The 15,230-nt window shown below is 40.1% G+C and overlaps 1 protein-coding gene and 1 long non-coding RNA gene across 2 annotated transcripts in view; both read right to left on the bottom strand.

Annotated features, from left to right (window-relative positions):
- Positions 1-14,871, bottom strand: part of LOC103183096 (proteoglycan 4-like) — an 84,324-nt gene extending 69,453 nt beyond the window's left edge. The window contains exons 1-5 of the mRNA XM_042337410.1: positions 14,848-14,871; positions 13,840-13,869; positions 12,512-12,544; positions 11,498-11,521; positions 1,128-1,154 (exon numbers count right to left, since the gene is read on the bottom strand). Coding sequence (XP_042193344.1) covers positions 1,128-1,154; positions 11,498-11,499 — 29 coding nt within the window. The 5' untranslated portion in view covers positions 11,500-11,521; positions 12,512-12,544; positions 13,840-13,869; positions 14,848-14,871. The remainder of the gene's footprint in view (positions 1-1,127; positions 1,155-11,497; positions 11,522-12,511; positions 12,545-13,839; positions 13,870-14,847) is intronic.
- LOC121849601 lies at positions 2,392-6,837 on the bottom strand. The gene is made up of 7 exons (XR_006085279.1): positions 6,811-6,837; positions 5,977-6,003; positions 5,671-5,691; positions 5,063-5,083; positions 4,149-4,172; positions 3,383-3,403; positions 2,392-2,416 (listed from the first exon to the last, which is right to left on the bottom strand). It is a non-coding gene; the product is annotated as an uncharacterized LOC121849601 (long non-coding RNA).
- Positions 14,872-15,230: the final 359 nt, after the last annotated feature.

The raw sequence follows: 15,230 nt of genomic DNA on the forward strand, positions 1-15,230 counted from the left end.
AATAATGGCTGCCGATCAAACATGATATGAGAGTCCAGTACTGTATAACTATGACAATAAATTAAATTTTTCAGCTGCATCGTTGGTTCAATGGTGGTATTCTTGCCTCCCACATGGGAGGCCAGCATTCAATGCACTGAATGTCCCTGAGGAATGTGGCCTTTTCTTATCCATGACTTTTGAAGGACTTTATGCTGTACTTGCATAAATGTACACTTCCTGCTCTCCTATTAACATCTCCCTGCTTCAAATATACAGGAAATGCAAACGAGTACTGTTCGAATTTTTTTTATTTTATTAGAATCTGCACTCCACTGGAATGGAAAATAAACACACGATGTCCCCCACTGAAATATCATGCGATACTTGTGCATCTTAAGGAAGACTCGCACAACTAAGATTGCAATCACAACTTGCATTCTTATCCACGACTTTCAAAGGATTTGATATAGTAGTTACAGGCATTTGTTGTACTTACAGACTGTCTTCCTCTGAACTTGAAACATACAGAAAGTAAGAAGTCTCAGAAACAGTAATTCTCAGGTGAAAAACTCCCAAACTCATCATTATAAATTACAAAATAACTTGAATAACTTCTATTTCCCGAAAATTTTTTCATAGAATTATACAGCACAGAAGGAGGCCATTCGGCCCATCACGTCCGTGCCGGTTCTTTGAAAAGAACTATCCAAATCAATCCCACTCCCCCGCTCTCTCCCCAGACCCTGCAAACTTGTCCTCCCCATTATCATTGAACCTTGTATTCATTCAAAGCCACAATTGGCGACACTAACTCTGCTGAGTTATTATTATTATTATTATTACTACTACTGTGTGTTAATTTTTTTTAAAAATCTGTTGCAAATACCTGCATCAATGAGTGCCAGTGTGACTGACAACTGCTGTAAAGTTACTATGTCCCGAGACTGACAATCCAGTCTATTGTTTTCAATACCAGAAATAATAGGATAAATATTATATTAAGAATGTTTGATTGTGAGTCTTTGGTTCCAATTTTGTTCGCAATGTGTTCTTGAACAAATAAGGAACAGTGATCCATTTTCTTAGATAGTTTGATTCAAGAATTGTAATGAAACAACACTGCATAGCGAATGTGTTGAACTTACTCAGTGAAGACATCCTCATCATCCATCCTTACAAAAAACAGAAAAAGCAAAGAATCAACATTGGAAATTCTCTTCATTTCACGTCTGTTACATCATATAAACGAATCAAAGCTGACTTGTAAAACAATGAGGTTGTTGAATAAAGCAAGATATCCATACAATCATTCTGGGGTACTCTATGGACGTGGAGCATTATTCAAGATATTGTGTGATGAGGAATGGGGGCTTATGTTTGGAGGTGACAGATTTTAAAGTTTGAAAACAAAAGTGGATGCAGGCTGCTTGGACATTTATGCAGCGCCAATGAATCATCTGTTGGTTCATAATTCCTAAACGAATACTTAATACTAATAATCCTTGCATTTGATAAAGTGCCTTATCAGGTCGTCAAGACGTCTCGAAGCACTTCAGAGACTATACTGTAAAGTGGATTGACTGTAGCCACAACGCAGCAGCCAATAATTAATTTAGGAGTTATGTAACCCCCAGAAAATCACTATCCCTTACTCCTTAATTTCTTTGCAAAATGGGAATGATTACATAATAACACACCACTTTCCTTTCACTCAGTCCAAATAACAAACTCGATCTCAAATTGACTGTGTACAAGCGGAAAGGGAGTTTGGGTTGTGCTTACAGGTATTCAGACAATCTGAGGCACAGAACACAAGAAAAACATTATTAGAAATGCTTTCTTCTGAACACAATAATTTTCGAGTTCTATTCATTCAGGACAAAATAAGTGTGTGATGTTATTCTCCACTTCCAGCAATTGTTTCTATTTAAATGAATGTGTAATACTGTTAACAATTAAGTCAATGTACAGCAGTTAGTACGATCAGATGGTGCCGCATTCCTGTGATGGTAACTGTGAGCCAAGTATACACTGAATGTTCGGATCACATTATATTTACCCAGCAAAACCCCTGAAATTGGTTCGTGTACGTTTTCAAAACAAATTTGTATTTCAGCGATATTACTATGTTGTGAAATTATCAAGAATGCCTAGAGATTGATTGTTAATGTTCTTGATTATAGAAAGGATTGTGTATACTGTGTTAATACAGTTATACTTATAGAAATTCAGTCTGTTTCCTCAGTAGGACCAGCTTAAAAAATGGCACTGCAATGTTGACTTCCTGCAGGCTGTCCATTAACAGTGATTCCTTCTTCCTATATATTGTCCCCATATATTTCTTCCTCGTCCCTGGCTTGTTTCGTTTGGAAAATTGCTGCTATAATTCGATACAGTGAAATATACTTACTCATCGTCAAAGAAATGGTCTTCCCTTCAGAAACACAAAGAAATATCACACGTTGATACTGTCATTTTCACATCAGAATACATAACCAAATGTCTGCATTCTGTACTCATTTGAAGTGGAGGCCATAACCTAAGGACCACATTCTGTATTCGTACCCACAATAAATAAAAGCAAGTTTACTGTGTGGTAACTCTTAATATTAGTTGTTGTAACTCATGTAGAGAAGTCTCAATTTGTGGAGTGTGCTTGGAACGAAGTACCACCCAGTCTAAGGTAATGAGGCCCTATCTTAGTATTTAAGAGCATTAAAGACTGTGGAAATGTTTCCATCGAGTGGTAATTTGGAAGCTAGACATTTTAAGAGCTGTAGAAAACCGGCTGTCAAATAAAGACTAAATATTATTTTTAAACAAAATGATTTTATATTAATGGGATTCTGGGTCTATGATCTTTACTATTCACTCACTTATCATTTCCTTATTCAGCCCCGGCGTCCCTCTGGTTTGTATCTAGAGCCAGATGTCGCTCTGAAACAGTTGTAGAGCTCTCAACTCGAGATCAGTCAATTGTGCGCTCAAGCTCCAGGTCAGGACTTAAAGCCTTCAGTCTCGGCTGATACTGCAGTGCCTGACCCGAGCAGCTCTGCCTTGTCTTTCAGCTCACCGTTAAAACAAGGAACATTCTCCTTGTTCAGGTGAACAACAACAGTGACAGCTGCATTTATTAGCACCCTGCACATCAGGTAGAGTCCCGGAGCGCTTGAATGTTTGAGATCCCATGGCATTTTTTTCCCTGTGGACGAGCCAACAATCCTCCAGATAAATTGGTCATTTAGTCCACGGTTACTCATATGGCATCAATTGGCATTGGCTACAAATATACACTAGACAGCAATTACCATCCAAAGCCGTTTGACATTATTGGTACTTTATCAAATGTTAGGATTACTATTACTGTTAAAATTGTAGCAAGTGAGGGAATTATACTTACATATTTGCTAAGGGGAGATCACTTCAAACAGAAAAAAGAACAAACATTTTTGATCTGTTTGTATACAATTGACTTAATCAAGATCAAAAACATTCAAGATATCAAATAGCAGCAGTAACTTTATGTAACGACTGAAGACAATATTTAATATTTAATTTCCATACTGCAATGCTGTAACAATTAAGTTCATGTGCAGCAGTTCAGTGCTGTGATTATACAATCAGATTGCGCTGCAATCCTGTGATGGCAACTGTGGGGCAAGTAAACACTAAATTGCCCAGATTACAATATATTTATCCAGCAAAACCTCTGAAATTGAATCATATAAGTTTTCAAGCTAAAATTGTATTTCAGTGATATTACTCTGTTGTGAAATTATCAAGAATGTCTAGAGATTGAGTGTTAATGTTCTTAATTATAGAAAGGACTGTGTATACTGTATTAATACAGTTAATTCTCATTAGAAGCTAATAGTTGAACTGGGGGGGGGGGGTCCATAAAATTCCATGCACACACACCCGCCCTATAATGGAGCAAAATTGCCAGTCAAGGCGTTTTCCTTCACTGTGCATGTCTTCAGAAATTCAGTCTGTTTCCTCAGTAGGACCAGCTTAAAAAATGGCACTGCAATGTTGACTTCCTGCAGGCTGTCCATTAACAGTGATTCCTTCTTCCTATATATTGTTCCTATATATTTCTTCCTCGTCCCTGGCTTGTTTCGTTTGGAAAATTGCTGCTATAATTTAATACAGTGAAATATACTTACTCATCATCAGAGCACTGGTCTTCCCTTCAGAAACACAAAGAAATATCACACGTTGATACTGTCATTTTCACATCAGAATACATAACCAAATGCCTGCATTCTGTACTCATTTGAAGTGGAGGCCATAAACTAAGGACCACATTCTGTATTCATACCCACAATAAATAAAAGCAAGTTTACTGTGTGGTAATTCTTAATATTAGTTGTTGTAACTCATGTAGAGAAGTCTCAATTTGTGGAGTGTGCTTGGAACGAAGTTCCACCCAGTCTAAGGTAATGAGGCCCTATCTTAGTATTTAAGAGCATTAAAGACCTTGGAAAATTTTCAATCGAGTGGTAATTTGGAAGCTAGACATTTTAAGAGCTGTAGAAAATCAACTGTCAAATCAAGACTAAATATTATTTTTAAAACAAATGATTTTACATTAATGGGATTCTGGGTCTATGATCTTTACTATTCACTCACTTATCATTTCCTTATTCAGCCCCGGCGTCCCTCTGGTTTGTATCTAGAGCCAGATGTCGCTCTGAAACAGTTGTAGAGCTCTCAACTTGAGATCAGTCGATTGTGGGCTCAAGCTCCAGGTCAGGACTTAGAGCCTTCAGTCTCGGCTGATACTGCAGTGCCTGACCTGAGCAGCTCTGCCTTGTCACAGGTTCGTCTTTCAGATCACCATTAAACAAGGAACGTTCTCCTTGTTCAGGTGAACAACAATAACGACAACTTGCATTTATTAGCACCCTGCACATCAGGTAGAGTGCCGGAGCGCTTGAATGTTTGAGGTCCCATGGCATTTTTTTCCCTGTGGACGAGCCAACAATCCTCCAGATAAATTGGCCATTTAGTCCACTGTTACTCATATGGCATCAATAGAGCAATTACCATCCAAAGCAAGTGAGGGAATTATACTTACTCGTTTCCTGAGGGGAGATTCCTTCAAACAGACAAAAGAACAAACATTTTTGATCTGTTTGTATGCAATTGACTTATACAAACGTAATCTTGTTGTTTTTGTTGTTGTTAATCAAGATCAAAAACATTCAAGACAGCAAATAGCAGCAGTAACTTTATGTAACAACTGAAGACAATATTTAATGATGAGTTTCCGTACTGTAATAGTGTAACAATTAAGTCGATGTGCAGCAGTTCAGTGCTGCGATTATACGATCAGATTGCGCTGCGATCCTGTGATGGTAACTGTGGGACAAGTATACACTGAATTGCTCGGATTACATTATATCTATCCTCAGAAATTGGTTTGTTTCCGTTTTCAGGATAAATTTGTATTTCGGTGATATTACTATGTTGTGAAATTATCAAGAATGTCTAGAGATTGAGTGTTAATGTTCTTAATTATAGAAAGGACTGTGTATACTGTATTGATACTGTTAGAATCTCATCATAAATTAATAGTTGAGGCGGGAAGGGTGGAGGGGGGTCTATAAACTTCCACACACACACCCCCGCCCCACCTTATAATGGAGCAAAATTGTCAGTCGATTTTGAGTGTATTATACTTACAGATTTTCAAAGGGGTACATCCTTCAAAGAGACAAAAAGAACAAACATTTTTGATCTGTTTGTATACAATTGAATTAATCAAGATCAAAAGCATTCAAGATATCAAATAGCAGCAGTAACTTTAAGTGATAACTGAAGACGATATTTAATAATGAGGTTCTGTACTGAATTGATTGTATTGTTGTAAAACGAGTCTCTGATGCTTCAAATGTGAAATTGTGTAACAAACGTTCAAACTTAGAAATAATATTTCAAGATTCCAATGAAAAGCTATGTGATATACACTGTATTGTAAGTTGTTCTTACCTCCCACCAGGACTCCTTATGTTATCCCTACGAGCAAATAAAATCATTTTTCCGTCAAGATGTTCTCCGAGTGCTTTACATTTGAGCGCTCAAGCCCGCAGGAATTAAGGGGATTAGTTGAGGCGGGTGAAAAAGGTGACTGAAAGCGCGGTCAAAGAGTTCGGTCTTAAGGCTGGCTTTAAAAGTGGGGATGGAAGGGATTCTCGGAGGGACTGTGGGTTAGGCTTTCAGAGAACAGTAACAGAATGGCTAAAAGCTTGCCCACTGATGGTGGGACAGATGGCGAAAGGGGGTATGAATCATCAAGAACTGCTCTCGGTAACCTTTTTCATATTCTGTTCAATTAATCAAAATGATTCAAGATCAGGGCAATCGTAGTGATCTTTGAAATGTGTTTGAAATGAGTGTGTACGCTAATAACTAAATTAGCACGTAACTGGGTTGTGAACATGGCGCATGTGTGCTGCATTCCTCCGATATGTAGCACTGTTAGGATTTGAGCATGCAATGAATTGTTCCAATTATTAATCGAGTCTGTAACACTAAAAATTATGAGTAGCACTTTCTAAGATGAATCTGCATTTCAGAGGGACAATCGTGAAATCAGGGGTTCAAATTTGCAATAACAATAACATTTGCTCCAGACAGTAACAAGCTAAACAGCAAGTATTCAATATCCTCAATACCAAGAATGCCATAACATTGAGATCAGTTTCACAGCTATGGGAGTCTGAAGCACTGAACGTTTTGTTAATGTGAGCTGATAATCAGCAATGCTTTCAGCTTTCTTTACTAAGCTACTGTAATTCCGTGCAATGTACATTTTGAGCTTACCGGAATGCTGCTAACTTTTGCACTGCCTTTCTAAAATACAAAGAAAGGAACATTAGCAAAAACTATCATTGTAATTTTTTATAATCCGCCAAGACAAATGATGTGCAGCAACAAATTAAATTTGGGGCTAACAGTGGAGATTTTCTTTCAAAAACAAACAGAGAAAATGTTAGACGTTAGCTAGTTTCAAAAGAATATTGTAGAAATTCAGCACGAATATGTTGTACTTACAACAACAACAACAACAACAAGATTCCATTTATAAAGCGCCTTTCACGTCAGGAGGACGTCCCAAGGCGCTGCACAGTTGGGTCATGACCCGAGCAGGGGGGAAATGGTGAGGGGAGGGAAGGGAGGGAGCGAGGAGGGGGGAAATGGTCAGGGTGAGGGAGGGAAGGGAGGGAGCGAGGAGGGGGAAGAGAGTCGAGAGGGGAGCTGAAGGCTCGGTCAAAGAGAATCAGTGTAGGTTAATTACGGATCAGTGTAGGTTAATTTCTTGAAGCTTTGAAGGTATAAAAATGTAACACAATCAATTGTTATTGGCTTTTTTCCCAGGATATTGATGTAGAGATCAACATTAGCATAAACACGGCGGAGATGATGGATACAAAAGGGAATCGTGAAGTATAGATGGGGGAAATAGGTGGGGGCTCATGTGTGGCACAAACACTGGCGGGAACTAATTGGGGTGAATGGCGTTTCTATGTAGTTTCATTCTATGTAATTCCACGGAGGTAAATTACATTTGGTTTGCTCTCCTGCTTTTGCTCTCCTGCTCATTGACCTATGACTCTCTGAGAGTTTTGAAAAACAACCTTTTAGCAGTTTGGGATATCCTCCCAACGTGAAAGGCGCTATAAATAAACATAAAGTGTTATTGTTGTTTTTATGTTATTGAAACACCGAATGCACAACCAGCTCTTTAACGACATTTTTAAAGGAACTGGTTTTGTTGTTCTGAGAACATGTCAAAGTGGAGGTGAGGATGGAAGGAGTGAAGAAGTTGGCTGTTTGTAAAAATTGATCCCATTTAAACTTCACGTAGTTTATATTTATAATTTGTCCTCCTGGAGGGGAAGGTTTTCTGGTACAGATACTATAGGGATAAGGGAAGCAGAGATAGGGAAGTATGGGAAAGGGAGTCAGCGCAAGGGATACTCTTCCACGTGAGAAATGACGTTATTGTATTTATTTGTGTGCTTGTGTAGGGATTCAGCAAATAAATCATACTTACTGTTCCGTTAAATTTTCTGGTGGCAGCCTTGTAAAATATCCAAAACAAGAAAATGTCACCACAAGTTCTTACTCTGTTTTCCACAAGAATTCTGACACCATCTGCAAGTGCTCTGTCATAAAACCATTCGGATTCTCTAGGGTGTGTGTGAGGGGCAGCGAGGGTGTGTTTGTGATGGGTTGTATGAGAGGGGGTGTCAGTTTTTGTTTTGGGTTTGTCAGTACACAGCAACAGTATACATGAAGTTGTTTCAAGCGGTAGGTAAAGATCAAAGAGTAGATAGCGCTGGTAGTGCAACTATGAAGAGAATTAAGCACTCTAACTTTAAAACATTTTTTTATTCAATTATTCAATTAAAACATGGATAGTACTCTATATTTAATGAATAAACTTATTCTGTATTTAATGATCGTCTAGACCTGGTATATATGACAGCAGACTAAGTGCGCTTCACTCAAAAAACTGCCACATTTGCTACAGAAAACATGTGCCAAGTTATTTATGGAGTGCTTTGGGTAGTTTCAACATTATAAGTGCCATAAAAAGGCCATTTTTCTGATACAACTTTTTTTCAAGCAGTAGTGAATGTGTCATACTTACACATCACTGAAAGATAGCCTCCTCCTTTGAAAAGAGAAAGAAGATATCATCAGGGTTGACACTGGTATTGTTCACATCCCATCAGTAGCCAGAATCAACAACAACAACTTGGACTTATATCACGCCCCTACACGCAGGGTAGAGTCTCAGAGCGCTTAACAGTGGCGGAGTCTGACTCTCTATAGCAGGGGGAGGGGGGAAGTGGACGTAAGCACAGTTGAAGATGGAGGTCTTCGGGCAGGACTTAAAAGAGGGGAAAGAGGGGGCAAGGTGGAGGGATTGAGGGGGTGTTCCAGAGTTGTTTTTTTACAGAGTCCAGGCAGTCGGTGTGAGGGACGATCAGGAGGCTGGTGCCAGTCGAGCGGAGGTGCATTTGGATTCTCTATTCCCCTGAAAGGGAAAGGACAACACTGGGAGAAACTTCTCTTTTTGCCAAATGTTATGTGTCCCTTAACATCCACCCGATCAGACAGGTGGGACCTCACTCAGTTTAACTTCTCACCAGAAGGACGACACCTCTGCTTTGATACTGCAGAGCTCCCCCAACACTGGACTGGAGTGTTAACTCAACTGCGACTACTTCAATGTAGCATTACGAAACAAGTGTACCACACAAGGGTATAAAGTAATATGCGAGCAGTATTGTGGGATGAGTCAGGAATTGGTCAAACGCTCCCCAAAATAACCGATTCTGTGCAGTAAAAAATATAACTCAGTCTTTGCTTCCCAAACTGCAGCCACAATCAGTCTCCTGATGAGAAGAAATCAATCAGCCCCTCTAACAAATGTGTTGAATCAACCCTGAGGCAACCACCAAAAATAAAAGTTTTAACCGTACATCATAGGTACCCTTCCTAATTTGAGCAAAAGAACACATATTGCCAAAACACAGTGACAGATAGTCAACCTACAGCACTTGAAGTAAAAAATATATACTTGTAAATAAAGAGTAATTGGGCCTATTGCATTTTTCTCACTGTCTTTCTTAATTATCATTGCTGTTGTACGTACGGAATTGTGCAATGCAGTTCCATGTCATCTCTGAAAATCCAAAAAAGAATCAGAAATTCTCTCTTGCTGCATCATTTCAATCACATCAAGGTCACGGAACTGCTCTAGAGAGCCCAAATATATATTTCATTCAAAAACCACGAGTGGCAACAACTCTTTTATGTTAAGTGAAAATATATGCTGCGTTTCTTGACGATGAGTCCCCTTTGTTAAATGTAAAGCGACTATTGTTGTGATTGTGAAATAAGTCTGAACTGCTGTTCTGCGATGACGAATCAATGAGCGCAGGATTGCAATTCTGCAATGTTTGCTATAGGTGCTATATTTGTGAAACTGTGCCAGTACTTGTTGCCCTGTTTAGGATTTCTATGACATATGCATTCAATGGAATGCTGACATTGAGGAAAATATGATTACCCACAAATATGGAGTCTTTATTTTTAAAAGGAATGAAAAACATCCTTCACACATTGATAGTTTAGGAACATAGGAAAACAGGAACAGGAGGAGGCCATTAAACCTGTTATCAGTCAGTTTACTAGATCTGGGCAGTTCTTTTTGTCCCAATGCTCTGCCCTTTCACCATAGTGTAGAGTCTCCTAGTGTAGTGGTTAGTGAGCTCGACTTGGGTTTGATTCCCGGACGGGGCAAAACCTTAGGCAAGTTTTGTTACTCCGCACGCCTCTGTTTACCTAGCAGTAAGTAGGAACCCGAAGTAGGTCGTTAGCCAGTTGGCAAATCGCTCTCTGGGAGTAATAAACAAACCCGCACCCCCAGGAGGATAGGCACTAATTGGTCGTTGGACATCCAGCAAGCGTAGGTTTGAGCCCTCATTAGGTGGATCGTAGGTACCAGTAATTCCCTGTGAGATTCCCAGTGAGCAACACTGTTCAGCATGAAATAGGAATAATAGAAAAGACTGTTTGTTGAACTTACTCAGAAACAGAAGAACGTTCCAATGGCCTTGACAATAAAAGAAACTTTAATTGTATTAATTATGCTCTCTTGGCATTATTTACAGCCGTAAAATAACTGCTTGTTATAAACATTCAAATTTTCAGCCTCTTGCTATAATTATGCATTAGAACAATTTATTAAATATTGCAGTGTACAGTATCACTGTTCCTGCTCCGTATGAAGGACGCAGGTTGTTGCTGTGTGAAGTGTCTTGCGCTGTGTATATGTGTGTGTATAAATTATGTGAATTTAGGGAAGTGAAGGTGTCAACATTTGACGACGTGGAGTCCTGTCGCTCAGTGGTTAGAGCACTCGCTTTGCAAGTGAGAGACCTGAGTTCAATTCCAGGCAGAGCGAAACCTTGGGCAAGTTTCCTTACTCCACACAGAGCCTAATAATAATCCCTCCAAAACCAAAAACAATAATAAATTGGTCATTTTCAATCTACGACTGTTTGTGGGACATTGCTGTGTGCAATTGGCTGCCGCGTTCGCCCACAAATATACAGTCAATTCACTTTACAGTGTGTTCTGTGAAGCGCTTTGGGACGTCCTCCCGACGTGAAAAGCGCTATATCAAATGCAAGGATTATTATTATTATTATTATAACTTGAAGGGGTATGGGGATAAGGCAGGGTGATGGGACTCACCTCCTTGCTCTGTGAGCTGGTATAGGCTTGATGGGACGAATGACCCTGGCAATTTCTATGTTCTATTTGAATATTTCAATACTTTGATCATTTAACTGATTGGGAGTCTGGCGTTCTGATTTTGTTGCCAATGTGGCCATAAACACATAAGGAATGACGATTGCAGCTTATTGGACAGAGGCTGTTCGGAATGTTAATGAAGGAATGCAGTGCAATGAATCCGTGTGGTACTTACATCAATGATGAGTCGTCTGAAAAACTACCAAATTGTGAAACAAAAAATAATTGTAAGAAATTGTCTCCTCATTATTTTTCACAGTCTATCAGAATGTACAGATTATTCTTAGAACCCATCAGATGGACACAATGTTATTTTCCTGTTCCTATAAACTCCTATGTTGGTAATGGATACAACAACAACAAGATTGCATTTACAGAGCGCCTTTCACGTCAGGAGGACGTCCCAAGGTGCTGGACAGTTGGGTCGGGACCCGAGCCTTGGGGGGAAATGGTCAGGGTGAGGAGGAAGGGAAGAAGCAAGGCAAAGGCACTGGGGATGGAGTTCCAGAGCCTCGGGGCTGAGAGGCTGAAGGCCCTGCCACTGATGGTAGGGCGGTTAGGGCGGGGGGTGTGGAGCAGACCGGAGCCAGAGCAACTTTGAATAACTCTGATATGATAACTCTGAAATGAGTGCATACCATGAGAATGCACTCGTGGTGTTTAAATTAAGCTCTCGTGCTATTTTAGAAAACTAGCCTGCAGTTCTATGATCTTAAGGAGCAGTGATTCTACTTTATTTTTTGGATAGAGATTGCTCAAAAGATTCCAGTAGTGCACTGAATGAATGGAACTCACTCATCAAGCAATGGGTTTTCTGACTTAGCAAAATACAAAACAAAGAATACGCTTTCTCTCCTCTTAATTTTTCACTTTGACACAACCCACGACCCATTGCCTCCACTTGACTGGCTCCGGGCCCCTTCATGTCCCTTGTGCCCTCTGCTCCACTATCGGCGTCCACACTTTCAGCCACTACGGTCTGAAACTCTGGAACTGAATTCTCCCTCCATCCCTCCGCCTTGTCCCTTCCCTCCCTTATCTCCAGCACCTGAAAACCTTCCTCTTTAACTGTGCTCCCCCCACCCCATTGGTACTCCACCATTGTCAAGCGCGCTGGGATGTTTCCCTGTGTGAGCGTCGTTATATAAATGCAAGTAGTTGTTGTTCAATGGTGTAATTCAGCACTTACTCTGTTTCATCTCGTGTTGTGTCCGCTGCCAAGCTACCAAAAAGCAAAAAAAAAATATTTGTTAGAAATACTCGTGTCATTATTTATGTTACGATATGCATGTTATTCTTGGAACCCATTCGTCTAAAACTACGTCACTTCACAATATATCTGTGAAATGTTTCAAGACATCCTCCCGACTTGAAAGGCATGAAAGCAAATAGAGTGGAAGCCGCTTAAGGGCTGACCATTTTGTCCCGCTACCAAAGTAAACCCAGAACAATTCTATCAGATGCACAAAGTCAGCACAACCTGGATTCTAAGAGATTTGAGTTGCAAAATCGCTTTCCAGGACAGACACCAGGAAGTATTTCTTTACCCAAAGATTAATTAACACCTGGAACAGGTTGTCAGGAAGGATAGTTGAGGCTACTTGAAGTCAACACCCTGGACTAATTTAAAACAAAATAGTATAATGCTTGGATGAGAAGACAGTAGGAAGAGTATTCTGGCAAGGTGAGATCAAATGAGTCAAAAGGCCTTCGTCATCCAAACCAATCTTGCATAAAGGTGGAAGGTATTAAACTGTGTCCACGTAACAACTATAAGATAGCAGATCTAAAAGGGAGTTTAGGAGGAGGTTCTTCTATGACAGTGGAATGTGGAACTTACTGCTGAAAGCTGTGACTAAAGCGAAAAGCATCAACTTATTTAAGAGGATGCACCCAAGAAAGGGCAGGAAATAGAGGGATATGCGAAAGAGGATTAGGAGGGCTGGAGGCTCATGTGGAATATAAACCCCCATAATGGACCAGTTGACCCGAATGGCCTGCTTCCATTCACTAACTTTCTACATAATTCTACGAAAGTGTATTGTGGAGTCCTGTAGCTCAGTGGTTAGAGCACTCGCCTCACAAACGGTTCAATTCCTGGCAGGGCAAAATGTTGGGCAAGTTTCCTTACTTCATACCCCTCTGTTCACCTAGCAATAAGTAGGAACCCGGTTGTTAGTCGATTGGCGGATCGCTTTTCCAGGGATAATAATTCCTTCAAAAAAATAATAATAATAATAAATTGGTCACTTCAATCCATGACTGCTTGTGGACACTGCTGTGCGCAACTGTCCGCCACGTTTCGCCCACAAAATACATAGTCAATTCACTTTATAGTATATTCTGTGAAGCGCTTTGAGACGTCTCAAAGATGTGATAAAGCGCTATATCAAATGCAAGGGTTATTATTATTATTTATATGGTGTGATACCATGAACAAATAAAGAACAGTAATTCCACTTTACCGAATAGAGGTTGTTTGGGAATAAAGTAACTCAGTACACTGAATGTACTTACGTCTTATAGCGTAACTCCCTTGAAGTGTCTCTGGAGTACAGAACAAAAAACAATTATGAATAAATCTGTCCTCGTTATTTTTTACATTACGTCACAATGTGCACATATTGTCTGGGATCTGCCCAGTGCTCATTGTAGTTGCTTTACACTATTGTAGTTGCTTTACACTCACCCCCACTCACTGTCCCCTCCCCCTCTCCCCCTCCCCCCGCCCCTCTCCCCCCCCCACTCACTGTCCCCTCCCCCTCCCCCCCCCCCACTCACTGTCCCCTCCTCCTCTCCCCCTGCCCCCTCTCCCTCTGTCATAAAGTGACTATGCTCCTTGGTGGGAGGTAAACAGGATCGTCTAAGAGCTGGACAGACTTGGAGCCGGGCTGCTCTGTGTCCCCGACACAACCCACCATCGCTGGTCGGGCTTTCTGTCCCTGGCCTTTGGAACTCCATCCCACAGTCCCTTCGCCTCGCCCCCTCCCTTGCCTCCTGTGCCTCCCGACGTGAAAGGCGCTCTATAATGTAGTGGAGTCCTGTAGCTCATTGGTTAGAGCACTCGCTTTGCAAGTGAGAGACCCGAGTTCAGTTCCAGGCAGGTCAGGGCGAAACCTTGGGCAAGTTTCCTTACTCCACACACAGCCCTAATAATAATCCCTCCAAAAAAACAAAAACAATAATAAATTGGTCATTTTCAATCTACGACTGTTTGTGGGACATTGCTGTGCGCAATTGGCTGCTGCGTTCGCCCACAAATATACAGTCAATTCACTTTACAGTGTGTTTTGTGAAGCGCTTTGGGACGTCCTCCCGACGTGAAAAGCGCTATATCAAATGCAAGGATTATTATTAGTATTATTATTATTATTATTATTTACACTGAGAATAAAGTGTGGTGTTGTTATCATTAAGCTCCATGCTGCATTAGGAAATTGGTGTCCAGTACTATGAATATGAACAAATGAAGAAGTGATTTCAACTTATTATCCAGAAGAGTAATTCGATGCATTGAATACTTACATATCCGAGGCAGACTTCTGCAATAACGTCCTAAAATACAAAGCAAAGAATTGTAAGCAAATAGTTATGAGAAATTCTTTGCATATATTTCTTTCCACATTTCATCACAATATATCACAATAAGCACATTATTCATAGGACCCATCAGGTAGTTCCATATATCCCAAAACAAAAATAACAGCACATTTTCTGTGTGATAATTTTCAAAATATCTAAAGGTTTGGTCCTTCTATTTTGATCATTGATAACATTCTACATCATTCTATTTTATAATTCAGTTTATACAATGTGTGATACCACGAACAAACAAGGATTCCATCTTACAGAGTAATTCTGTCTGGAAATACAGTAATTCTGTACAGTGAATGTGTTGTACTTACGGC

The sequence above is a fragment of the Callorhinchus milii genome, unplaced genomic scaffold (assembly GCF_018977255.1).
Source record: "Callorhinchus milii isolate IMCB2004 unplaced genomic scaffold, IMCB_Cmil_1.0 Scaffold8, whole genome shotgun sequence".
In the NCBI taxonomy this organism is placed as follows: Eukaryota; Metazoa; Chordata; class Chondrichthyes; order Chimaeriformes; family Callorhinchidae; genus Callorhinchus; species Callorhinchus milii.